Below are 26479 nucleotides of genomic sequence, written 5' to 3' on the forward strand. Positions count from 1 at the left end.
TTGAAAAAGGTGTCTTCCTTTAAATCATCAATTCAATTTTTCGTTTTCAAATTCGCTTATGATTTTCGTGCAGCACAGTATAAATCGTGTTATACCTACAGTATGTATATTTATTGTTTTAACTAGCTTGTGGCTTGCGGTTTAGTTAGATGTAAGTGCTGTGTACTAAGTCTATAGCTCTCGTTCGTTGATTGGTAGAGTATATTAGACAGTATAAAAGAGTATATTAGACACCGGATAGTTGTATGATAATCATAAATGTTTTATTTAACAGAAAATATAATAATAATAATAATAATATGTTCCACGCAAATCCAACTAATTTTTGGGGGTTTTTGTGAAAAAGTAATAAACAAAAGAAAACATAACACATCATTCTTAGAAAATAAAACAAAAAATAGGACTCCTGGTTTATATTCTTAATAGAAAAAAATAGTTTATATACAACAAAACAATACACTGTTCATAGAACATAATAAGTTGCGTTATTATACATCATAGCGAACAATATGAATTTCAGTTAAGTTCATTACAATAGTCTCATTTAAACGGGCGGTGTCCACACTTTGGACACGGCCGGCAACAGTTCCCTGAGTTTGGCGTTGAGCTCGTCGTCCGACACTCCGGTAAGCCCTTCGTAGGATTTGGCGACTTTCTTGCAACACTTCAGGTACTCGCGGATGTTCTTGATCGTGGCGCGGGCCGTGTTGCCGGCCGTGCCCGGGCCTGCCAAAGACGTTTCCGGCGGCTGCGTCTGCAACGGCAACACCCTCACCCAGTTGCCCTCGGAGTCGACAGGCCTGTGCCAGTCGCGGCCGTTTCCCCACACCGTCGACACCGTCGGCGAGTTGCACGTGTCCGCGGCCTGTACCATGGCCCCGCCGCGCCTGTTCGGCCCGTACAGCGACGACTGTCTGGTTTGCGTCGTCGTCTTCGGAGTTATCGTCGCGTTTTCGCCGCCGCCGCCGCCGCCGCCGCCGTCCGTCCGCTGCAAGGCCTTGCGTTTCATCTTCCACTTTTCCGTGGCCGCCGCGGCCAGAGCGGAAGGCCGGCCGCCCGCCGCCGCCGCGCCGTACCGCGGTACCGACGACGACCGGCACGCCATGCGGTACAACGACAGGCCCGTGTTGCACATGGGCAGGCCGAGCAAGTCGAACATGTCGTGCAGCAGTGGCCTTTTGACTTGGTTGTCGACGTCACAGTCGTTGCCCAACGCGGGACTTAAGTTTACCTGGAAAAAATATATATAAAAAACATAAAAAAACATTCCACGTTTAGTTAATGATTTAGTTTTTTTTTATTACAACTAATTATTCAACTTGAATGTGATTTGATGTTTTAATTTATATAATTAGTTAACATAATATAAGTGGTTTAACTAATTGTCTTTTTTTTTTTGTTAAGTTCCAAATTGTAAGTTTAACGCGCCTAAACGATGGCTGGTACATGAATCAGTATTAATATATATATATATATATATATATGGGGGACTGTCAGATACTCTTGAAGTTAAGTACAGCGCCGGTAATATTTATGACACAAAACCGGTCGCGCCTATAACGCAGGTGTATAAACAGAAATAAAAATATATGTTGTAGTCTCTGTATGTAAAACTTGTGGTTAAAATGGTTTAATGAAAAGAAAAAAAATGTATAAATACTTTATACGTTTAGGTAGAACGTTTTACGGTCCAATGGTTTTTTTTTTTTTTAATATTCTTGAACGAGTATACGTTAAAATATAATATACTATAATAAACAATATTATAAAATTAAAATAAGTTTTATTCATTTTTTTTGCGCGTTACAAATATATTAAATTTGTCGTTAACCATAAAATAAAACCAAAAACGAGTTTTCGTATAGCGTTGTAACGTTGTGGACAAGGTATTCGTTTGTACCATCTGTATTTTATAGATTCACTAAAAATTAACTCGAATGGTTCAAATCGGTTGCAGTCACTCTTTATGAGATTATTTTTTTAATTTTTGAAAGAGGAAAATGTTTGATCTGACTAAAATATGGAAATTACACAATAATAATATTATATTGATTTTTTAATCGCTTGTGGATCGATCAACGTTCACTTTGGACGACTCTGGCCTCTTATCCCAGTTATATATATATTCCTATCATCAGATATTTTTTACTTTTTTTTCTCAACGGACAACACTTGTTGCAACGTTTATATCCGTTGGCTTTAAAATGCATATCCTGTTGAAAACTGTAATACAATACCTCTAGTAGCCACGGTTTGAGATCAGAGTCGACCAGTATGTCGAAACCGTATAGCTCGAAGCAGTTGGACGTGTTGGGTATGCCGGTACATTGACTCGCCAACGTCAGGCCGACCAGCACGGATATCTTCTGCCACAGCAACCAATCGTTGACACCGGCCTGGCGGATGTGCTGCCTGAGTTGCTGCAAGGTCCATTTGCATCCTGTAGGCGAGGAATATCACGAATAAGACAGCAGCAATAGTTGCAATGTGTAGAGGGACATGTCATTCGTGCTAAGGTTTGACTAGGATGGATAGAATAAGAAATGAATACACATAAGAGGTAGTCTAGGAGTTGAGTCATTCGCAGGGATAATGAGAGAGGGAATAGGTTGAGATGGCTCAGGCAATGAGAGTCGTTATGAAGATGAATGTAGAGGAAGTGGATGAAAATATGGACAGAAGAAATAGAGAATGTGATGAGGATAGTTGGATTGTGTGATTGAACGAGATGTAGAAGATGGAGCACTAGGGTGGCCGACCCCACGTGGTTAGGAGTGTGTAAGGCGAAGATAAAGAAGAAGAAATATGTACCCAGTCCGACTTTCTCTTTGGTCTCCGAGTAGTTTGGCCCGAGCTTGTTGATCGAACTGTTGGTGAGATGGGCGAAATGGTTGTCGAGGTTGTTCAGCGAGTATTTGTCCGTGCTGAACCTGGTCAGGCCCTCTCTGTACACGTAGATGGTCAGAGGGTGGAACGAAGGCACCAGAACGTATAGTCTCAAGTCGAACTTGTAGCCGCCAATCAGCATTGGATTTTTGACGTAACGCTGCACTACCGTGTTGGTGTCGTACACGAGATCACCGATTTGCTGAATAAGAAAAACAAATGAAAAATTTCAGTCTTCTCCCTATGCCTTCACCCCGACTATATATGGGGTCGGACACCCTTGTCCTTAACCTATCCACAAGCACACACCTGACGCTTCTGAGCACTTGCACTTGCCACAAAAGATCCTGAATACTTCAGACACTCAACCTCGCCTACTACTCAAGGCTTATTGTCATTAATCGACCCGTCCTTTTCCTCCAAACTCATATCGTGCATATTATTTTGTCTTCTTTCTACTGACCCTTAGGCCCTTTCTTTCAAGTGCTTTTTTCCACTCCCCGAGCCTCCTCCGACCACAACTATGTCGTCTACAAACACCATGCACCATGGTATCTCACCCTGTATATTCTTTGTAGCTTCATCCGTTACAATAGAAAACAGACAAGGGTTCAAAGCAGAGCTCTGGTGTACACACCAGAGGTAACTCTAGAATCTTGTTCTCGAGTCGGACAACCTTTGGGGCTAACTACATAAAAACGGGCGACCGGATCCGAAGCTTTGAAAAAGTTGTCTCTGTTAACACCCTTGGAGTAGGTCACGTACCGATATCAGAGAGATGCCCTTGCCTTGACTCTGTCCGACGGGCTTGCAGATCCATATGGACTTTTCGCCAATGTCCATATCGTGGCTACATTCGGCCGCCAACTTGGTGTACTCCAACGGCAAGTTGTACGAGTCAGGACTGAACGATGTAACCGAGAAAAAAAAAACAAAAACAGTTATTAAATATGGAAATCATAAACATAAGCGTGCACACACCGCGCAATACAGTAGACATCGACCTAATCTATTAAAATTAAATTACATTTATAGTTTTCTACATTTGAACTATATTAAAAATCACCTCGAGAACAGTCTAATTTTATTTTAGATTGTGTTCTGTGAAAGACAGGGCGGCAGTCAATGAACCTGCGCGTGCACGCCTATGATTATAATTATATATAGATGACGTGATGTTTAGACATTTTCAACAAAGTTTTATTTTTAGTGCATCGCGGCCAAGTACACAAGAAACTGCACTTTTAGTAATAATAATTTATTTTCTAGATAATACCGTTTCCCCCTTTTCCGTGTCGATCGAGGGTGACAAGAACCGCGGGTTTATATACTTTTAACATGTCACATCGGAATTAAACGGAAAAAAAGAAGTATTTTTTTTAAAAATTTTTATTCGAGGAGTCATGTGAGTGCTGCAAACGAGCTATATATATATATATATATATATAGGTACCTACTCTATCATCTGTCTATATTATAATGTAAATAAACACCTGCATTTGGATCGCGTGTCACTAGCATTGTTTTTGGGGGTGGAAAACAATAATGTTTACATAAATAACATATATAACCAAACCGATACACATGTAAATGTTTCCTAGTGAAGGAGGGGAGAATTTTTTAGGAACCCTTGTAATTAGATAATATTTTTAAAACTGTACACCGACGTTTACATCTCAATCTTACTCTCTATCTCTCTCTCCCTCTTTCAGTCTAACTAGCTATTTTTTTCTATTATAGACATTGCCAAAAAAAAAAAAATATACACATAATTAGATTACGCTTTTTTTTTGAAATGTCAGTTCTAGTTAAGTCAGGTCGAAAACGGCTCGTTACTTTTTTTTTTTTAAATGCAAGTATAATTAAAATTCTTAAGAATTTTTTTTAGAGGGTTTGGCGGCCGAGTCACATTGTTTATCGGTTAGGGTAGGTTAGTTGAGAGAAAAATTATTCCGACGCGTGCAACAGTACAATGTGCTGTGTGTTAAATTATGTAATAATTTCAACGTAGATTAATGAAACATATACACGATATAATGTCTTTGCAGTTGTGACGGACCCTTTTTAATGTTTCAAACCCTTTCCCTTTGTGCGTTTTTCCAGTCACGACAAGTTGTTATAATAATTACCTTTGGGTCGTGGTGAGTATATACGAGTATATATATATATATATATCAACTCACGCACTCGGATCTGGTACCGAATAATAATAATTCAATAGGATTGTGCAAGAAATGTATTTACCGTTATATAATTAGTCGACGTGTAGGCAGAACCTTTGTCTCACTGGAAACCTAATTATATTACTATAGTCTCGGTTTGGAAAACCTTTCAAGACACACGAGTTTGTCTCTGGTCTTCTGGAAATCGTTTTTAGAGCTTTTCGGTTCAGCCTTTCAGTGTTGTCGTCTCGTTTGCAATTAAATTATTTTATTTTTAGTCTACGAGCGTTTGATAGTGTTCAGTGGAACACAAGCAAATACTACTTCAAACCCCGAGCACTCCAAGTGCCAAGTGTAGTTAGATGGTAGTTGTGATAGGTATATTAAAAAAAAAAAAAATACAATATTTTTATGTGTTCGGAGACGTACCTGAAACCGAACAGGGAAGATCCGAACACGTTCTTCATGCATTTCAAGTACCTCCATAGATTGTCTTTTCGGCATAGGGTCGACCCGCTCGGTATGTGGTTGTTAAACTGTAATAATAATAATAATAATAAAAAAAAAAACCAAGTTAAAACGCACGCGATCAGTAATAAATATTTATGCTTCGAGTATGAACACAAGCCTAACCCACCGGTGTGGGTGACATTGATTTTTAATGCACATATATTTACATTAATAATAAGCATAGGCACTCGATAAGAGAGTGGCTGAAGAATATTTAATTAATGTAGTATACATGGTTTAGGTTTGGTAGGTTGTACAAAGGATATAGAATAAAATATTCAAAATATCTGTCGGTAACCAAAGAAGTTGAAGTATTTTCTTTGAATATTAAGTTTTAGATTTCAAACACCAATCAAGCTAAATAATAACAGGGAAATGTTAGCTGTCTTTAAGTATAAACGCACACCAATGTAAAAAAAAAAAAAACGAAATATTACATAAATAATGCAATATAGGTAGAGGACATACGATAGTAGATCAATATTTTGTAGTTTACGTTTTGACCTTTATAGGGTACGCCTTCGGTGTGTTTGTTTGCCAGAAGTTCAAGTTTACAGTGTAATATTATGACCCAAAAAAAAAAAGAAGAGCTGTCGAGCCAACTCAAAAATAAGAGTTTGATTAAAAACTGTCTAGAAAGGTACGCCAATGATGTGTATTGTCTTATTTATTTTAACCGACCACTCGCTTAGGACGCTCGTGTTACACAAGTCTTATTTTGTTTTTGATTGATTGAATCGTGCCTATTTTTTTAGGCTTTGTCACCGCAATGTTTTTTTAACGACAACCGAATAAAACAGAGCAATATCATTTTTGTGTTTTTGTATTTTATAAAAATTGGAAAATCAATAAGACAGTGTTGTTTTATTTTTGCTATACATGCACGACGTACATTTGTTTTCGGTAATAAAGAAGCTGAGATCAGATTGGACATGCCTTATGGGATGGCTGTGGTGGTGGATCGATGCGCACCATTTTATTACTAAGCGAAATAATCAGGTCAACCCTATCTCTGGCGTAGAGTACATAATATTATTATTATTGTCATGCAGACGCCAGTATATACATTGAGATGGTTATCTTCTATTAACACGGTAATCGTCCAACGCCGTGTGCCAACTGGGTTATAGTGTATTTTCGGTTTAATCGATAAGGTTTGACTAGTGCATTCACATATGTGTGGTTCATTGTAAAAGTCGATATTACCTCCTTGTAATTGAAGACGGTTCTATTTTTTGCACAAATTGGAGTAGCTTCTCTTTTATAACGAAACATGTGATTCCATTAGCAAAACAACGTATAAACAACACTTTTACAATAAACGTTTACCATATTTTATGTGCATTGCACTGTTTACACCAAACACGGTGTAGGTACATAATGCAAGACATTATTTAATTATTTTGATTTATCGAACGATTCTGCGTGTGATCTTAATATTTTATATTATAATTATTATCACACAGTTCATACCTGCCATATTTTTTGTTGCTTGTAGTGTGTCAACGAGAACCCAGTGGATTTCCACCAAAGGTTCCAATACTCATCTGTCGGCACCGACCACGGCCCGTCACGGCTTTCTGCTTCGCCATTGGTTTTCGCGCCCCCGTTGTACTCCTTCCAGCCGCGTTCCTGGCAAACCTGTAGGATGATAGTAGGTACTATAATAATATGTAGCCGATTAGAGTCACGATCTACAATAATCTATTGAACGAAAACGTTTAAATAAATAAAATAAAAAAATGTAAAAGGTTTACACAACAAAAGTGTTGTATGATGTCATTGTTTGGCCAGACTGAACGAATTTAAGCTCAATCGTTCTTGGGATGAAAAAATTGGGATTGTAAAAAAAAAAAGACTGTATTGTTTTATTCGGATCGTAGTAGCTGTTAACAAGATGAGACGCTTGGAAAAATGATTTTAAACGTTTATTGGAATTAAAAATACTTTGATCAACCACATGGCGATTTACATGGGTTTATTGGCCCGGAGTTGAAGCGTAGCCAAATTGAACGACCGAATAGCCAGAGCGAGTAGTAACTGTGTGTATTTTTTTTTTTTCATTTTCACAATTGCCCTTCTATTTTAAAAACATTGTACGCACAAAACATACCGAGCTATGCTGAAGTGTTCAAGCAGAGGTATAGCCACCTCATGACTGGCAACGGCAAGCAAATACCATTTATTAAACTCGTTCGTCATTAACGCCCTGTATGAAGCGTAGCGGTTGACACAGACATCTCCATCGACAACCCCATCGACCCTTTCCCTCTGGTTGTATGCATTTATAAAATTAAAAAGACATACTAACGAGAAACACTATTTGAAAAAGAGCTTCCGTTACATTAAGCATGGAAAAGATTGATGGTTAACTCAATTTAACAACTTAAATAGCTAAATTTGAATGGTTAAGATGTTTAGGTTAGTTAGGTAGTGGAAATGATAGAAAATAAGAACACATTTTTAATCGTGGTTCAGGATTTTTTTTTGTTTAGTATTATTTTATTCTTTACCATAACGCTGCATTATGTAACACACTAAACGCCACATCCAAGTCGGTCGAGCGTTAGTGAACACAACTGGTTGTTATTGATCTTGTACAATAATTGTAAGTTTATTGCAATAGTAATTCAATTCACTATAATAATATTATTATACGAATATGATAACATACCAGTTACCACGTTTGCACGAAGCCGTTAGTTCACATTTGAGTGAACACACCTAACACAGTGTTTTAAAACAACGAAATCTACAAGATCAAGACTAAGATTTTATTGTGGATGCACAAAATATTTAGATTAATACTTAAAGATATGTTCTGGAAATTGCAAAGTCCACAGAGAGAGAGAGATAGTCTAGCCTTTGTAATATATATTTAACACTAAACCTTTAAATAAAATTTAGAGTAACTAAATTACTTGAGTCACGAAGCTAGTCGAATACACGACGGGATCGAGTAAACTTTAATTGTAGCTCTATTGCAATTATGATGTCTCGGTAGTTATTAGAACTAGGATTTTTCGGTTTTACTACATTTTAATTATGACTTGTACCTAACTTATACTTGTAAGAATTAACAAAATAACGGAACGGGTAAGATATATTTTTAATAGAAACACACCGAGATAAGAATATTATAGAGAAAATTAAGTAAGCAATTTCACGTGCATGTCTTAAACGGTTCCCCGTTTAGCTTTTCGTTTTGTCATTATGCAATTTCATTCTCTTTGACATTTTATTGCTATATAATTATTATTATACTCAGAGAATGCTCGTGACGTTTAAATAACGTGAGATAAGACATAAAAAGAAAAAAAATGGTAAAATATTATTATGTATAAAATAATTATTGTGAAGTCATAGGTCGTACCACCCCAATGTAATGAATCAGTACAAGACTGTTGAGCTTTATTTTTTTAAATATACATTTTAAATATGTCTCTGTTCGATTGTCTCAGGGGTTCTCAACTTTCTTTGGAGGACTAAAAAAAAACGCATGTAGACTTTGTCGGTTTTTAATTTTCGAAGAATTATTTAAAATATATAATTTATGTTATTATTGGGCAATTAATTATCAAAAACTATGACAACTTAAATGGGGGGAAATGTGATTCATATCATTATTCAAACCTAACCTAACCCACCTGTACATTATCTTATATTAAAACCAGGACAAATATCTATATCTGCTCGCTATTAAGTGTGTAGCACTCTGTTGTTTTCTCCCCTATTCACAACAAGCTCTCTAAATGTTGCCACCGTAAGTCTTAAAACGCATTGACGGTATGTCTTAATATCATAATATTATGTATACACTTGTGGCTTACCTGAATGAGCAGAGCCGGTCCGGTGCCGTTTTCGTTGACGCGGAATATGAACGGCCGGTCTTCAACAGCAGCTGCTATGGACATGTCTCCTCCGTCGGTCCATGCAATATCTGTGGATGGGCAACGCACAGATAAAAAAAAACAGTAAAAAACAAAAAAAAAACGTTTTAAAAAAAATGAGTCTTTGAAAATTGTACACAAAAAGTATTTCAATAATTAAGGCCGGGATATAGTGTGTACACACACAACACTACACGGCGTTGCTAACCGGAGAAACGCGTTTCCTATATTATATGATAACAGTATAATAATAATATTATTGGAAAAAAAAAAAATAACAAACACAATATACAATTAAACGATAATATTATTATAATATTATTGACTTGGGCTTGTAGCGTGACGACGGTGCGGAAAAAAAGTAAAGAAGTATATTACACTACCTACGTATACCTATATATTATTGTTATATTGTATAATATATTATAAAAATACAATAATCTCGAGTTGGAAAAAAACCTCTATCCGACCGAGATTGGTTCGATTGTCTTGACCGCAACCGACAAAGCGAATTAAAGCGACATTCCAAACATACCGAATAATAATAATACTTATTATAGTCTTGCAAGATAGTGTCTCAAGAAAACTGTACCTCTCAAGCTTTTCGGACGCTTCCTCAACGGTAGGTATGTACCTACATGGGCAAACATAAAAGTCATTAAACGACCCGTGTGTGTTTTTTCTTCTGTTTTACCGAGAAGTAGGTATTTTTTTTTAAAAACCGTTTCAAAAAATACAACAAGAACAAAAATCACAGACTCCGCGTTTTGGACACGTACACGTTGAGCTACGCACTCGGCTGGTGTACTATTATTATATAGTGTATTTCATTGTTCGGTTTTGCAGCTATGACGGTACCCGTAGACCACACCGGGAATAACGGAGGTTCGTCGACCATCCGAGCTACTTTATGATAATTTTGGACGGTCGAATTTCACTTGACATCATCAAAACGTTATCCGTTCCCAGACCCTGCCATGGAGATACCATTGAAACAATTCGGCGATTTCTATCCTCGTTTTCCATTAAGGTATTATTCCAGAAAAACTATCATGAAAAATGTCGTTCACAAACGCACAGAAGTTGTCATTCAAAGGTTTCTATGACTTGAACATTTTTAGACTTAAGGCCACGTAGGTTCTTAAACAACAAGGTTTATTTTTTCATTATCTCATCTGTTTCTTCTAACATACTCCAGTGGCCCTGCCTATAAATAAGGTTGATTTTGTGTGTCGTTTCGTTTTCTTACACCTATTTTTGTACAAGTCTACTTTTTGAAAGATGTTCACAAAATTTGATTGGTTTGGTTTTGAAAATTGTATTAAGGTTAAATAACTTTTAATTGTGTTAATATTAAGAAACATACAAGCATATTTTCTTTGCTACAACTAAGTGCACCGCTTATCAAATAATAGCAACTAGATTCAACAATTTTATAGTATTATTGTTGTATAGTATAATTCAAATCCATATATTTCGTATATTTATTTAACTGACTTCTATTCAATTTGACAGATTAGTGACTATAAAATGTTTTATTTTACATACTAAGTAAAACGCTTTTTCATCAAATGTACTGGTTTCTCATCAATGTGGTACTAATCAACTAATGGAAATATATAACTCTTAAAATTGTTTTCAATTCAATTGTATTCGTGTGGTAAATGTACTAGGTACGTGCAATACATATATGTAGAATTTTTTTTCATTTTCTATTGAAACAAATCGTACATTAAACTATTATTATCGTCGCAGCTGTGTATCAAAAATGAACAACGAACCAAATAGCAATACATCGTTGTAAAACGTATACACTACACTGTTTAGGCCGTGTGTAAGTCAGCGAAAATAAAAAAATGTGTTTTTATATGATTTATACGGCATATACCTAAGTATACACCGTTTACCAGGGTCGGCTTGATATATCAGCAAGTTTGTTTAATGCGGTCTTGTCGAAAAAACAAAGGGGAAAATTTACTTGAATTAATGTCTGATTTTGACCATTATTGAAACCTAAATGAATATTTCAATAAGAGATGGTGAATATATTATGTTGTGTATTTTTTGCACAAACCGTTATTTAGATTTTTTTTTAATATGTTTAGGAAAAATTGTCCCTATAAAAAAACAGTTACAATATTTTATCGATAAAACGGTATACCTACACAATACAATGATTGAAATAGTACAGTACAAACATATTCGTTTCGCAAATGATCCTGAAATTAATAACTGAAAAGAAAATAAGTTTAAACAACGGCTTATCCTTACACGTGCATTCAAGAAAAGTAGCTAAGAATCTAAACTTAAATTCAATATTTAATTTGCCTTTACAGTCCACTATCAACAGTTTGTTTTCACTACAAGCCAGTAACATATTTTTTCATAAAAAATAACGTTTATGCTTTTAATTTTACCTTCATACTTATGTGTTTTAAACAGTTTTATTACAGACATACAAATCTCGATGGCTAAAAATCAAAGTAAGATATATATTTAAGGCTATTGTGATGATAACAGCTAATTGCCAAAAATGTTTCTATAATTTGATTGTATTTAAAACGTTTAAAAATCATTATTTTTTTTTTTATTCTAGATAAATTGGACAATGTAATTACAAAAATTCTTACTGGCCACTACTCAATGAGTAATTACAACTGTAAAATAAATAAATAATATTAAATTGCTAGTAAAAAAAAAATTCAAAAACGATTTATCTAACAATTATTAACCAATCTTCTGCCATTGTTCTTTGTAAGCTTTATTTTTTTTTTTTAGATCTATTATTTATTTCAGCATAATTACAACGGTATTTAATACAATAAAACCTGGCAATTTGTAATATAAAATATGAAACCATGCTAATTACTCCCAAACTAATAATACATATATGTATTTATAAATTGAGCTCTACTTATTATTTTTAACAGAATAAAAAAAATCAAACACAATATCATAATTTAATCATTTTATGTTATTTCAGGGGAAATCGCTATGATGTTGTCTGCGCCTGGTAATAATTTTCTTTGCTTTTCACAGACAAAGTTCCACATAGTCGCTTGATATTGATTAAGAATAAAATATTTTCTTTTTAATTTCAGATTTAGCAAATACCGTCCGCATAATCCGTAACCGCTTTTATATAAATATTTCAAATTTAATATAATATGCTTGATTTCTATCAAAATAAAAATAAAAATTTAATTTAATTTTTTTCATTTTAGCATGCATAGACGATCAGGAGTTATTGCAAAATTCAATTGCCAACCCCGCGGGTAAATATAAAATTTAACATTTTAATCAGTTTTAAACAAAAACGATTAACATCAAATTTTTTAGGAAATAAAATTCTAAAATCTTTATATTTTTTCATACGAGCCTTGATGGTCGTTTGAAATTTAGCTACAAAATATTACATTGATTAATTGGTCTATGTTGTCTTGGTTTTAGAGTGTTATCTATTATAGATCAAAAAAATATTTATAAAAAACTGGGTTTTACGAAAAAAAAAATTAAACATTTTATACCTATGGTATAAATCGACCAATCAATATTTTATGTACATTATTCTCAATTTAAAAAGTTAATAAAATATATACGTTACCATTTAAGTTTCAAAAGTTGCTATTAAAAAAACTAAGTGGGGAGGGGGTAAAACAAAAAAAAATTGAGATCACATTGTATAAAAAAAATATGAAAAAAAACATTTTAATTTCTCATTAAACCCTATGAGATATTGAGTGGTTCATGATAAAAGAATTACCCCCTGTAGAGAGAAATTTGTATAAACCACAACTAGGTACTTTTACTTTTGGGAAGTGATGCGAGCAAAAATTCTTGGTCAATAAAAGATTTTCAAAAAAGGTACTTTAGCTTTTTGCTCATCCAAAAAGCTCTATAAAGTCAACTAATAAAAAGCCACAGATCAGATTTTTTACACTTAATTGTTAACTTTTAACTTTTGGATACTTTCATAGATTGCTGTAACTATAATTAACAATTTTAATTTAACTATTTTAACTAAACAATTTAAACTTTCCACGATAATGATGTATATTTACTTAGGTCTATATATATTATTTCTAATTATATTTGTACTATTTTTTTTGTTAAGCTTACTCTGTTGTTTTTTGGGCCAATTAATGAGCGATGGCGTTACAAGTCATTGCCTATTGGGGGGAACTCTAATCATTTTATTTTACATCCTTTCTTCTGATAGATTGCACGCAATTCGGTGGGCTAAGACGTTGACTTTGGATTTAGCCAAAGGCGAAATCCATAAATCTCGATTAAAATTACATTAGAGGTATCGAGGTCATCAAATGGGCGTCGGCGCCGGTACAACATTTTAGCGGTGTTGTTATACATATTATTTCTGCGAAGGGAAGTGCTCTTTGCGGTTTAGACCACCAAATGGTTTAAAATAGTGCACCGTGACGATGGGCAATAATATCTCTTAAATTGAGTAATTCGTCCGGAAGTCGGTCGGGGTGTGAAGCCATTGGCGTTTCGCCTAATGAGCTAAGAATAAGGAAAAGCGCGACGCCTAGAACCGACCACCTGTCAAGGTTCGATGACTGATGAATGATGATAATAATATTATTATAGTGTTATTGTATTGGTTTTGCAATTACACGTTTTTTTTTTTTATTATTATTGTTATAACAACTTAACCGGTCGAGTACCTACTTGCGGTGTGACTCGTTGTAACCGTATAAAAAACACTAGAAAACCGTAAATTCAAAATATATACATATTATTATTATTAGGCAAACGATAATTGCTTTAAAACGACGACCTTGTATCTTGTTTCCGCGGGCACCAAACGGCTCTACGATACTTTTCTTGATCTATTAAGATAAGATACACACTGACTGTATGCGACGTGTGGGTAGACACACTTTGGGCTTAAGTAAAACGTTTTTTTTTAATAATATTTTGTTATATTATTCCATTTCGAACTCATTTATCGTAGCTGTACGTTTAACGTCCACACACACACACACATAAAGAAATAAAAATGAAAAATACATCTTAAGACTAGCTAGGTTGGTTCCTTACTGCCACTATTTATTTTTGTTCCAGGTGGTTTTACAGCCGGTTCGTTTATAATATAACGCTTTTGTATAAAAGTTTAAAAGTAGATTTAAAATAAATAAACGCCGCGACCTAGGTATCAGATACACAATAATGGGCGACACCCATTGTGACACATTTCTCATTAACAAACGAGGTAGGTGGCATTAAAATATTATCTGCTGTAAATTGTCAATTTAAATTCAATTACCGTAGTATAGGTGTAATTCCAACACAACAAACGCGGATGTTTGCAGTGGAAATGTACTTGTCGTTTGAACCATACAGAGTGTCTGGTGTAACATTGACATTTTTAAAAAATTTTTTTTATAGAAATTGTATTTAAAACTGTCAAAACACAATAGAGTACCCTGTTTTAAACAGAGCGCCTAAATTAACACCGACAGTTTGATTACAATTAACAATTATTCATGAAGTTTGTTTGAACAAGTGAAATCGTATAGAGATATCAAAGTATTTACAATTTAAAGTCTTAGCAACTAAAGAACGGGTTCAACTAAAGTCTTGACGTTTGCATAAGCCCATATCCGGCTCACTTGAAAATTAAAATTCCTCTCATTAAAGCTGGAACATTCTTTAAATGTATCCCTATCGCTCTTTGGCCCTAACTACAATAAAAAAATATTACAATAGGTCGTAATTCCATTAGGGTTGTTTTGCATTTTTAATTTTTTCAATAAACACATAAACAGTATAATACATGAAATTATGAATACGCTGTGTACCATATACACAGCAGCTAGCCAAAAAAAAAAAACAGAACAGTGTTGATAAGATTATTACACTTTCTGTACATTTTTAAAAACATTTTATCAGTTCAAAGCCAGAACGTCGTCATCGGGGTGTATTTGCCTTTTGAGTTCTAACTTTTGCACACTTGTATGTATTATGTACCTACACAAATATGATAGTATACCCTGCATTCGCCCCTTTAGGGAAATCATGGAAGACGGGCAACGTGCGTTTGTCGGTGGTAATAAAAATACCGACCATTAAATTTTAGCACAAGCTACAAATGTGAATGACATTAAAACGACTCTCGGTGGTCTACCAGATCAATACAACACTTTGAGCGTGGGGGATTCGGACCCGGGGAAATTTAACTAATTGCCAATGCTTTAAACCATATAGTCAAACCACCCTGTCTCAAATAAGAAAAACATATATATATATATATATATATATTATAAGCTATTGCCCGCCAAAGATCATAATAATTAGAACAACCGCAGACTTTTTAACCGTAGCTGGCCAACTAATGACAACAGCAGTTATTGTACCAAAAATAAAAACTATAAATTAATTAGTGATTCATCTAACGTGTAAACTTATTTTGAGCCACCGTGTTGATTGTTGAACGGTCTGAGTATAGTCTACACACCATAAACGCGTTGACGAGTACAAATATAAGTTGTTTAAACAAAAAAGGAATGCCGTTATTTTATTGTAAAAATAGTTTTTTTTAATAGATTCAATTACCTATAAAGCAAAAAAAAAAAAGTACTTTAAACCGTTTACTAGCAAAAACAGTGCAATCTTTTTAAGTGCACACGATTTTGAAAAAAAATAATAATTGTACTATTTATCACGTGTCTAGGTAAGGAGTGGAGTCTTATACTTTGAAAATTACATATTATTATATTAAAAAAATAAAAATAACAGTCACCTTTTCAGTCAGGCTCTTAGCTCCATTTGTGATGATGGTGCAGACGTTCGTCAGCTGTCGGTCGGCGGCGGTTTCGTTGTAATGGAAAACATAGTAACTGTATGGTTTGTCGGTTACATGTAGTACTAACGCGCGAAAAAATGTAGGTAATATAGGAATGAAAAAACCCCAAAAAAGTGTACTTAAGTATTTCGAAGAAAAAAAACCGCAAACAATTGACCGGTCGGTTTTGGACGAGGCGAACGACAGTGTGTGCGCGTTGCCGTGTCGGCAGCACGTGTGCCCGCTGTTGAGGCCAGTCGTCGGTACCACACACAGCCACTGTGCCGAGGAGACCCGATCAGGGTGTGTCCCCATAGCCGACGGCACCCGAAGCCGACGTTCCAGTGTGATAATAATAACACATCCGTATTCTACATATTGTTCTGTTCCGGTCTCGTGGGCCGCCGAGTGACGCGCCGTGCAAGTTAAACGGCTTCCCGGTTTTGAAAAAAAGGAGAAAAAAAATGTTTTCAATGCTTACCACGCACTTGGGCGTGTCGCAAGAGCCGCTCCGGTTGGAATTGACCGGTCAAAGTGTCCAGCAGTTCAAAAAGCATATAAACGATTTCTCGGCTTATGCCATGTGGTGTCCTAAAGCCATTGAGAAAACCGAAAATACCGTTGAGATGTCAATATTGTATTATTCGGGGCCTCAAAAGTCAGTTTCTCTAGTCTAGTAATGTCATGTTTAAAAAAATTATAAATAATGTTTAAAAAAGTTAAAAAATGTTGATAAATATTTAAAAAAAAGTATTTAAAATACAGTATGTCGAATTTCACGACACCCAAAATCACCAATTTGTCAGTTTTATCTATGAGAAAATATTAAAAAAATGGCTATTATTTAATTTGTAATTAAAAAAGGGGCAAATTTGAGTGAATGTCTGATATAGTGGTACCTACGCATAATTATGTAAAAAAAAAAAAATAATAATAATAATGATAACCCCCCAGAAATTTTTCTACTCCATTATAATATGTAAATAAAGTAGAACTTCTGTAATTACAGGATATACATATATGCCTATTTGTTTGGTTTAATAAATAATATTAATACAAATTAAAACACTTACTCAGTACTATATTATTATGTTGGTCCATTTTAGAAAAGAAAATAACAGTTAAAATGTATAACACAAGTGCACATGCAAGTGCTTGCGTTAAATTCAACAGTATGAATGAGCTGTGTTTAAGGCATCTGTTAAACACCATAATTACAATTGAATCGTTGAAATGGACAGAATGCAAAAACCGAGGCAGCGATACTGTTATATTATTCACAAGCACATCTATTGTGGTATAGCCCCAAAAGGTTTTAGATTAGAAAACTTGTTATATTTTGAAGAAATTTTGGATTAAGACGCTGGACATGCCTTCGATTCTTCACAACCGAATACACTTGTCGTTCGGATAGAAATTACTTGTAATAACACTGTGCACAGGAAGTCAACGTGAAGTTTCGAGTAAATCGCCTTGTTAAAAAAATACAAAAAAAAAAAAAGGGAAAGCGTAATAAATATTTTTGTTGTCAATCGGTCGACCGTATCTGTTACGTTTGTTTCGGCAAGTCTAACAATATTACCATCCGTCTAAATGTGTGTGTGTGTTTTCTTAAAAAAAAGCAAATGAAATCATTTTTTAATTAGTGTTTGAACGGCAAAAACCAATTAATACGTTTTTACATTATTACGGTCTAATTAAATGGATTTTTTTTTTTGTTTGTTAGAAATCAGACAAACATTATCGAGCAGAGAAAATTATTTGCGTTATGTGACCAACGAGCTCTTTGGTTTCTCTAAAAATCTGCAATTAACGTTGAGCCGCGTTCTAAGTCAAGTTTTAGAAATATTTCAAAAAAAAAAAACCACCAAAACCATTATCATAGTTTTTACTTCTCGAGAGCAAAGCACGGCAGCAAAACTAATCTTTGGAAAAGTAGACCCACGGTGTGGTGCACAGCGTAGGTATAATACCTAAACTGCCATACATAGAGTGTATTAGAAGTCCTTGACGGTTTCACAACGGTAGCTGTGATGGTTTTTAACATGTATGGTGCGATCAACAGGCTTGTGTGCTAATACCATGGGAAGTTGGTCGTGTGTAAGTTATTTTTTAATAATCGTGATACTTAAGCTGTGTGTAGCGCGCCGACGTAGGTCCGACCTAACCAGCCGGTTGTGCACTTTTTTTTATTTATTTATTTTCATTCTCGGAGGTGTTTTTTTTTTCTATGTACTTGCACCTGGCCGCTTGTAAGTATCTATTTTTGAGGACGTTTCGATCACGGTTGCCCGCCGCCGCCGTCTTTGGCCCTGACGAGGTCACGACAAAACGGATTTGTGTTCGTGTGAGCGCCGTGGCAGTTGTGACCGGATTCAACAGTAATAGTATTATCATTTTTTTTATACTTACTTTCATGGATTAGGTGGTTTTTTTTTAGTAGTAGGAACAAAGCAATGTGGGAAAATGATCGACGACTTGTTGTTAACAGTAGTCGCACAACTGGGCATGGTGTTTTTCAGTAATTCAACTTTTGCCAACCACATAAATATGATAAGGATTTTATGATGGGAATTGTTTGGAATTTGACGATTTGGTATGCCTCAAAGTCAGTCGCTAGTAAGATCTCTACTAGAATATAATATAGATCCGTCATTTGGAATTCATATCACTAAGGTTGAATTGAAAAATTTCCAAAAATATTTTCAACGCATTCTTCGATGGAAATTACTTAGGTACGATGAAAGTTTAGACGTTACAACTCACTGCTGATGAGTTTAAATTAAAAAAAAAATAGAATTTAAAGAGAAAGTCAAGGGATATATTATTGATTTACAAACTTTTAAAATAAATTACTCTGAGAGTTGATACACATAACAATTTAATGTTGCTGCTGTGCTCTTTGATGTTTTGACGTTATTTTCGAACAAAATAAACAAATCATAACGCAGACAGTTATGACGACGTGTCGTCCTTCGAAAAAACTAGAATTGGCTAAAACTCTAATAATTACAATACCTTGTTTAGGCTCGAACAACAAGCAAGCAGCAAGCCAGAACACTGGCAAACGTTATTAAACGGCAAAATAATTGATTCTACCATTGGATAAACCAATATTATACAATACTATTAATACTATGAACACTTCAGCCAGAGCTGAATGCCCCAAGGAAGCCCCACGTTTCACTCCTCCGCATTTTGATTTGCTGATGTGCACCTCAGGCTATTTGTAATCATACATAGTTTAAATGTAGCACAGCCTGAATGTACATATTATTATTTATTTTATCTAAATAGAAAATATTCGGCGCGCAATATTTGTTTGTGAACTATTAAGCTGGATGGAAAAAAACGATACTGGAGTAAAAAATAATTATGTCTAACCGGTTGTGGCAGGTGTGTTGTGTTTTATTGAAATCTAAAATTATTTTTTGTGCAACACACACGCTGAACTATCAACGGTATACAACCGCTATTATATTATTGTCGTGGCTTTACATAGTCATATAGTCAATACTGTACAGTCTGAATTACACAAACAAGTACAGCTATTATAATGCGATAACATCACGACATGATTTACTTAACTTCAACGTACAAGCAGTAAAAGCGACCTGAGTTTTCACATTGCCTACTCCCAGAGTAAATCAATTTGAAATGAAGGCCTATGTGTACAATGTTGTACAGTAAAACAGTAAAACAGTAGTTACGAAAAACCATTTCAAACCAAATAGATAAATACGCAGTTTTCCAAAATATATCCTATTTTATAGTTATGGAAATCTGTGCACAACGCTAATTGGCTCAGGTCGAGCTATGTATATTAGGTATAGATAATAATAATATCTAATGTTGTATCGAATTTCACGATAACCCATTGTTGTAAACAGCAAAACCTCATTATTCATCGTTCAGGCATCTGATTTGAAATTATTCAGCGTTCACTCGAAGCCGGATTAATGTGTTTATAACAACAACATAATACACACATATGAATGCAGAGTCACGATTATCATATAATTGCCGGAATACAATACAGCAAAAAAAAAAAAAAACGCCCTATTGTTTTGCACAGGGCTAATGTCAGTACACCTAACTGTTTATTATAGCGCAGCTGATACATGTCTGTTTTGAAGGTTACCGTTGGAAACGTCGTTAAAAAAAAAATATTAAAAAAAAAAAACAATGATCTTGTTATATCGTAACAACAGCCCAGAACAGGTTACAAATTTTACATTCGATTATCACTAAAAAAAAAAAACATCTAAAAAACCATTAAGCAAGTATGTACACACAGTTGAGATGAAATACATTTAAACAATACCCCAAGAGTTAGGAATTTTAGTAACTGAATTTTATAAATTTATTAGATGCATTTTTATCGTACTGAGAAAATGGCATAATATAATATTTTCTGCCCATCTCCTTTTCCAAAACTGATGTGTAGAGTTAACCCAAATATGATATATATTATCAAATTGCAACATCCTTGTATATAAATTAATTCATTTTTATTTTTAAAAAAAAATCAGCCAAATTAGCTTTTATAGCGAGTCAATTCGAGCAGAGAGTATATCCCTACACCAATATGATTGTTATTATTATATTTTTTACTAAAAACGTATTCCCATCTGGCACCAGACTTACATAAAGTGAAACTTACAAACAAGATTTTAAAAAATGTAATTATAATGAGGAAATAAATGAAAAAAATTAATAACAATAATGCTGTTCATATGAGACATACATACACATGTTTTCTAGTTACAATGATTATTTTGTATAATTAATATTAAAGTTCTTGTTAACTAGAAATCATTTTTTTTTTTAAGTCGTCACGGTAAAAGCATACACCAATTATAATATACTACATATTTAATGCATTATAACCCACTTATTTGTGACAACTACAGCTATACCATATCATTATATAGCAGTAGACAAGTTTATCTCTAAGATTTTTTATTAATATACTTTATTATATTGTCCAGTGCCGAGTAGAAAGTCTACAATGTCTGAAGTTTAACGTCACCGAATCAGTTTAATATTGTAAGTACCTAATTAGAAATCATAACGTTGGTCGTAAATGGACATGTGCGATGCGGTTTGCAGAAAACATATTGTGTTTGTTTTGTAAATATTGTGTAACGATGGCCAATAACATGTGTACAAGTCAACTGCACGTTTTGTCGTTGTTTGCAATGGAAAAAAAATAATAACTAAAACTTAAAAAAAAAAAAAAATGATCTACCGATAAAAGTAATTACCGACACGGTTTTTATTAAGCAATTAACATAGGTACTTGTCACAGTCATTAATTAACGATATCATTGTAAAATATACAAACATAGTTTATTTTTTTTAATAATTGTTTAGAACTAAACGACGGTAATTACCGTCAAGTCTATTTTGTAAAGTGTATTTTTTTTTTCATACTTAGATGAAACGAAACTAAAATACTTCATATTAAAATAATATTATAAGAGACAACCGCTGCGTTTCATGTCGATAAGATAATGCTAAAATATTTAATAAGAACGCATTGCTCTCTATCGGTTGGATTTCTGTTGACAATCTAGTTATTTTTAACTTAATTGTTAATATTCACCAGACCCCGATTAGACCAGTACTCGATTACATGCTTAGACGAGCACCTATACTGTAAAAGCTAACCCCTAGACTATTTCCCTGCCCCTAAGCCGGAATTTACTTGTTGACTTAAAATTATGCAATATATTTTAACGTTGAAACTTAAATCCGAGTTAAAAATAAGTTTTAAGCTTATTCAATAGAAAAAGTTATGTTTAGTCATAATTTAATTTGCACAACGGCCAAGAATATAATATTCTTTTGAATAGCCTATTTGTATAAATTATATTTTCACAAATGTCAACTGTAAAAATTTGGTTCAGCTATTTTCAAGTCAACTCAGAACTAATAAACCTTTTACTGAATTATGACAAGACAATTAAAAGACAAGAAAATTCATTTTTTAGTTTTAAAAAAAAAGTTTTTTAGCTTCGTTTAACTAATATTTCTAAACTTTTATTGAAATTACAACTAAAGAAGTATGCACTGTTATTTGATGTGATATAACATTAATTTTTTTTAACCCCTCCCCTCCCCCCAACAAAAATACTTAGTTTTCATTTTCTATTCCAGAGCTAACTGTATAATTTTTTTAATAGGTACTACACCTAAATAAGAAAAAAAAATCATGAAATATATCTTTCAAATCATATATTTTATTTCAGACAAAATGATAGAAAGATAGTTTATATGAGAAGTTATATATTTTGTGATATTCATTAATTAACCAAAATATTTTCAGTTAAATGTTGAAAAATACTTAAAACTACTATTTGTAGTTATATTAATGCAGTAATGTATGCACTAAATTGAACTATTGTTGTAATGTTGAATAATACTAAAGATATTATGTTAATTTGTTTGTTTATTTATTTTTATATTATACTTTAATGGCAAATGCATTCGGTTAACGAATCGGGTAAATATTTTATAGTTCCAAATATTTTTGATCAATAATTAATCATAATTTAAAATTACAAAGAAATTTTTTTAGTTTACCCTATTCGTTGACTTAATTCTGAATGTATTATAGAAAATAATAGGTAAACGACACTAAACGTTTAACGGTCGTTTGTCTAATCATCTTTTGAGTCAATAAAAAAAAAAAAATAATAATAATAGCGATAAATAACGCTTATAAAATTGTAGACTTACCTTGAAATACTAAGAAAACGATATTGTCGGCTTAAAGCAATTGTTGTCGCGGTAAACGTTTAATTGTTAAATACAAAAATAAAACAAAGAAAGCAAAGAAGAAATTAAGAAGTAAATGATTTTTATAGAGCACAATTATTTGTTAAAGTTAAGCTTAGGCCGAGAAACCAAAGATAATTAATATAATATATAATTAAATTCTGACTGGCTTCCAGTGTTAAACTCCACGTGACACTGCTTGTTAGTATTTGGTTTGCTGGTAGGTAGGTAGGTAGGTATATAAGAAGGAGAATAGCTAAGACGTTGATAATGTGTAACTTTTGTACTCATGTGTCCGTCTTATTGTGAATTATCTGAATGTACAATAATAGTTCATTTTAGGGAACTCCTTGACAATGTTATCGAGCAAAACAGATACCGACTTGCATGGAACGAGAGCTTTTGTTTTATGCAAGTTAAATATTATTTAAAAACAAATAATTATGCCATTTCAACGTCAAATTCACAAAATATATAAACATACCAAAAAGACACATTTTAAGCTTGGCATTTATAGTTGAACTGGTTAGCAGAACATCAAGTTTTATTCGTAAAAAAAAAATGCAGTAACTAATATTTCTATAGGTAATTTTTGGTTGTATACAAGTTACCTTGAACACACTGGTAGCTATGAACATTCATACTTCAACAGAATATTATCATCTACTTAACCTTAAGTAATATCTACTTGGATAAACGTTCTGGAAAACCATAATTGTTGTCCTCGATTTGAAAAATTGCTTGCATGTGTAGAAGTAAGGCTTTTTTTAAACTATATCCATTACCATTACACAACATATTGTATAAATAGGACATTTTTGAGCCGTCTAGACAGCTCTTGATTATTTTTTTGCTGAACCCAAAATAACACTTTTTTGGAAGAGCGACTAGGATTGTTGTGGGTAAAAAATTGTCCGCTTTTTAACAGATACAGTGCGAACTTAACTAAAATTATAAAATTGTCAGTATTAAATTTTATTATCCGAGATAACACGGATACTTAAGCCGTATTACAATGGCACAACATTAGCTGCAGTGTACTGACAAATAGTATACATTCACTTGTGCCGGTTTGTATGTATGACGTCATTGTAGACAACCCGTGCGATAAGTATCACATTAAAAACAATATGTCCATTGCAGTACACATAATATATTATTATTGTTAAACCATCCGAGAAGGGGTTGGAAATTATAACTAACCCTAAGTATAGAAACTGCACTGGTGCACGTGTCTGGCGTAGTACATAATAATATTATGCTAGCAGTCACGAACAAAAAAAAAATAAATAAACCCCACACAATCAATGTATAATATTATGCATAGGAGTCCCTGTGTTGCCCTGTGTTTGTGTGGTTTTTAAAATACTTATAAACATTATTAATTTAATGTTGCCAACGACTGCAGCAGTTGTATAGCTATATTATTATTTATTAATGCACATTTCATATGCAGCGACTCAGTTAAAAATGATTGTATACTTTGTTTTGCGGGATTACCGATAATATCCTTGGTTACATTTAATAATGTGTTGATTGGGAAAATTGTAAACAACACTAGAATTGCGGTATTGAGAAAGTTCTGTTATGGGTTTGACGCTTAACAGTAGCAATGCCAGTTGTATCTCTCGAAATTCGTTTGTTCAGGTCCAAAATATTGAGAAGAAATTGCCCAAAAGACGGAAACCAGGCTTATCCCGAATGAGGCAGACCAATGCGGCAGATATCCAAAGAGTTTCGATGAGACGCAGCAACTGGCAGCTTTATACTTCCAAAACGTACCTACCTAATTATGGTGTAAAACGTGGAATTAACATTTCAGAAAAATAGCAAGTTACACCTTGGCGGTAGGCAAACGGGGAAAATGAGTGATTTTTCTTGTATAAGTCTCATATTAAAAGTTGGTTGTGATGTTTGTGGGACAAGATATCCAATGTACTCTTCACAGTTGCCAACCTAACTTGACCCAACCCAGACACGGTGTAGGTATCTTAAAACTAAACAACTTTTGACATGAATACGTCTTATGGTGGGAGTCATTCTGAAAACTTGTCTGCGACGTGTTAAGTGTCACGATTATGGAGGGATTAAGGGGGAGGATTATCCATGTTCCTATGTATCTGCATGAAGTGTTGTTAACTTTTCATTACGTAACCTAACCTAACCTTACCTAACCTAGGTTAGCGGCTCAGCGACCGGCGACCAGGTTGTCGGACAGGCCGTCTTTGTCGGGGAACGCCAGCCCGCAGTCGACGGTCCACCACGGGCCGCACGGCGCGGCCGCCGGACAGTGCGCGACGATTTCCGCCGTCGGACGTTACTTGTCGCACACCGAGTCGACGCGCCTGAAGATTTCCCAGCGAATCGAGCCGTTACCGTTGTTGGACAACATCCCGTTCGTCGTCTGCATGTCCACCGGCCAAACGCACAACATCGGCCTGACCGTGCAACAGTCGTTGTCGCTGATGAAGCTGTCGGCCGCCTGTTGGCCGTTCAATTGTTCGTTTGGGCCGCTGACCAACGGCCAACGTCAACGTCGACCGCGGACCAAACCCGACGACGGCAGTGGCGGAGCGCGCCGGGTCGATCCCGGTGCGCCGCACAGGCTGTCCGAGATCGCCGAGAACGAGTGCGGCGTCGACAGGCTGTCGGCCGTACGGTACGCTAATAAGTGCAGGAGGATGAACAGGTTGACGGCCAAGATAAACGATGCCGTTCTACGGTACGCCGAATTGACCGAGTGAGTTATATACAGAGTGATCGTTTTATCGCCAACCACTCTCAATATCTCATTGGGTTTAATTACCGTCAAAGTTTACAAAATGTTGATATAAAAATAATTAGTTTAGGAGGAAGGTAAAAACAAAAAAAAAATGGTGAAAAATTGAGATCACATTGTACAAAAACACTATGAAAAAAAAAAATTAAATTTCTTATTAAGCCCTTTGAGATATTGAGTGGTTTGCAATAAAATAGTCACCCTGTTAAGTCTTTAAACTGCTATCAAGTATTTTATCAGTCGACTTTTAGGGCTCAACCGTTAAGACACTTAGCAGCACCAAGTGTGACATTGGTTGAATGTTTTTATTTTATTAATTAACCGCAGATTAACTACTTACTATAAAAGTTCTGAAAAATATATGATTTTAAGTTGTCTTTTACTTTGTAAAGTATTTTTTTTTTAGTTAATTTTAATTACATAATTATGAATTTTACAAATATTGATCTTGTATAGTATTTCCCATAATGTAATATCTCTTAGGCAAATTGAAAATATTGGTCCAACGGATCACTCTTATTCATATATTTCAATTTTTTTAAAAAAGGTAAATATTAAATAAAATGAACATCGCCATGTGAGTCATGTCTGCAAAACCCATAACATTTATACCGATAAGACGCCTCAGAGTACTTAGATAAAATTATATCCCGGGGTTCTAAGA

The 26479-nt window shown here is 34.3% G+C and overlaps 1 protein-coding gene across 2 annotated transcripts; it reads right to left on the reverse strand.

Moving 5' to 3' along the window:
• Positions 1–241: 241 nt before the first annotated feature.
• On the reverse strand, positions 242–23250 carry LOC126832841 (probable tubulin polyglutamylase TTLL2). 2 transcript variants are annotated; one of them, XM_050563849.1, is made up of 8 exons: positions 22998–23250; positions 9389–9498; positions 7032–7199; positions 5478–5584; positions 3652–3790; positions 2812–3088; positions 2238–2440; positions 242–1231 (listed from the first exon to the last, which is right to left on the reverse strand). In XM_050563849.1, the coding sequence occupies exons 2-8, from the start codon at positions 9470–9472 to the stop codon at positions 545–547; spliced, it is 1665 nt and encodes a 554-aa protein (XP_050419806.1). In that variant the 5' UTR covers positions 9473–9498; positions 22998–23250; the 3' UTR covers positions 242–544. The 2 variants fall into 2 exon arrangements, with proteins under 2 accessions (XP_050419806.1, XP_050419805.1); XM_050563848.1 differs by lacking the exon at positions 22998–23250 and adding an exon at positions 16212–16506.
• Between the last annotated feature and the right edge of the window lie 3229 nt (positions 23251–26479).

Source organism: Adelges cooleyi, unplaced genomic scaffold (genome assembly GCF_023614345.1).
Source record: "Adelges cooleyi isolate 19-005CV unplaced genomic scaffold, UGA_ACOO_1.1 ACOO_flye_CR_arks_rails_tigmint_CR_PRNA_167, whole genome shotgun sequence".
NCBI classification, from domain to species: Eukaryota; Metazoa; Arthropoda; class Insecta; order Hemiptera; family Adelgidae; genus Adelges; species Adelges cooleyi.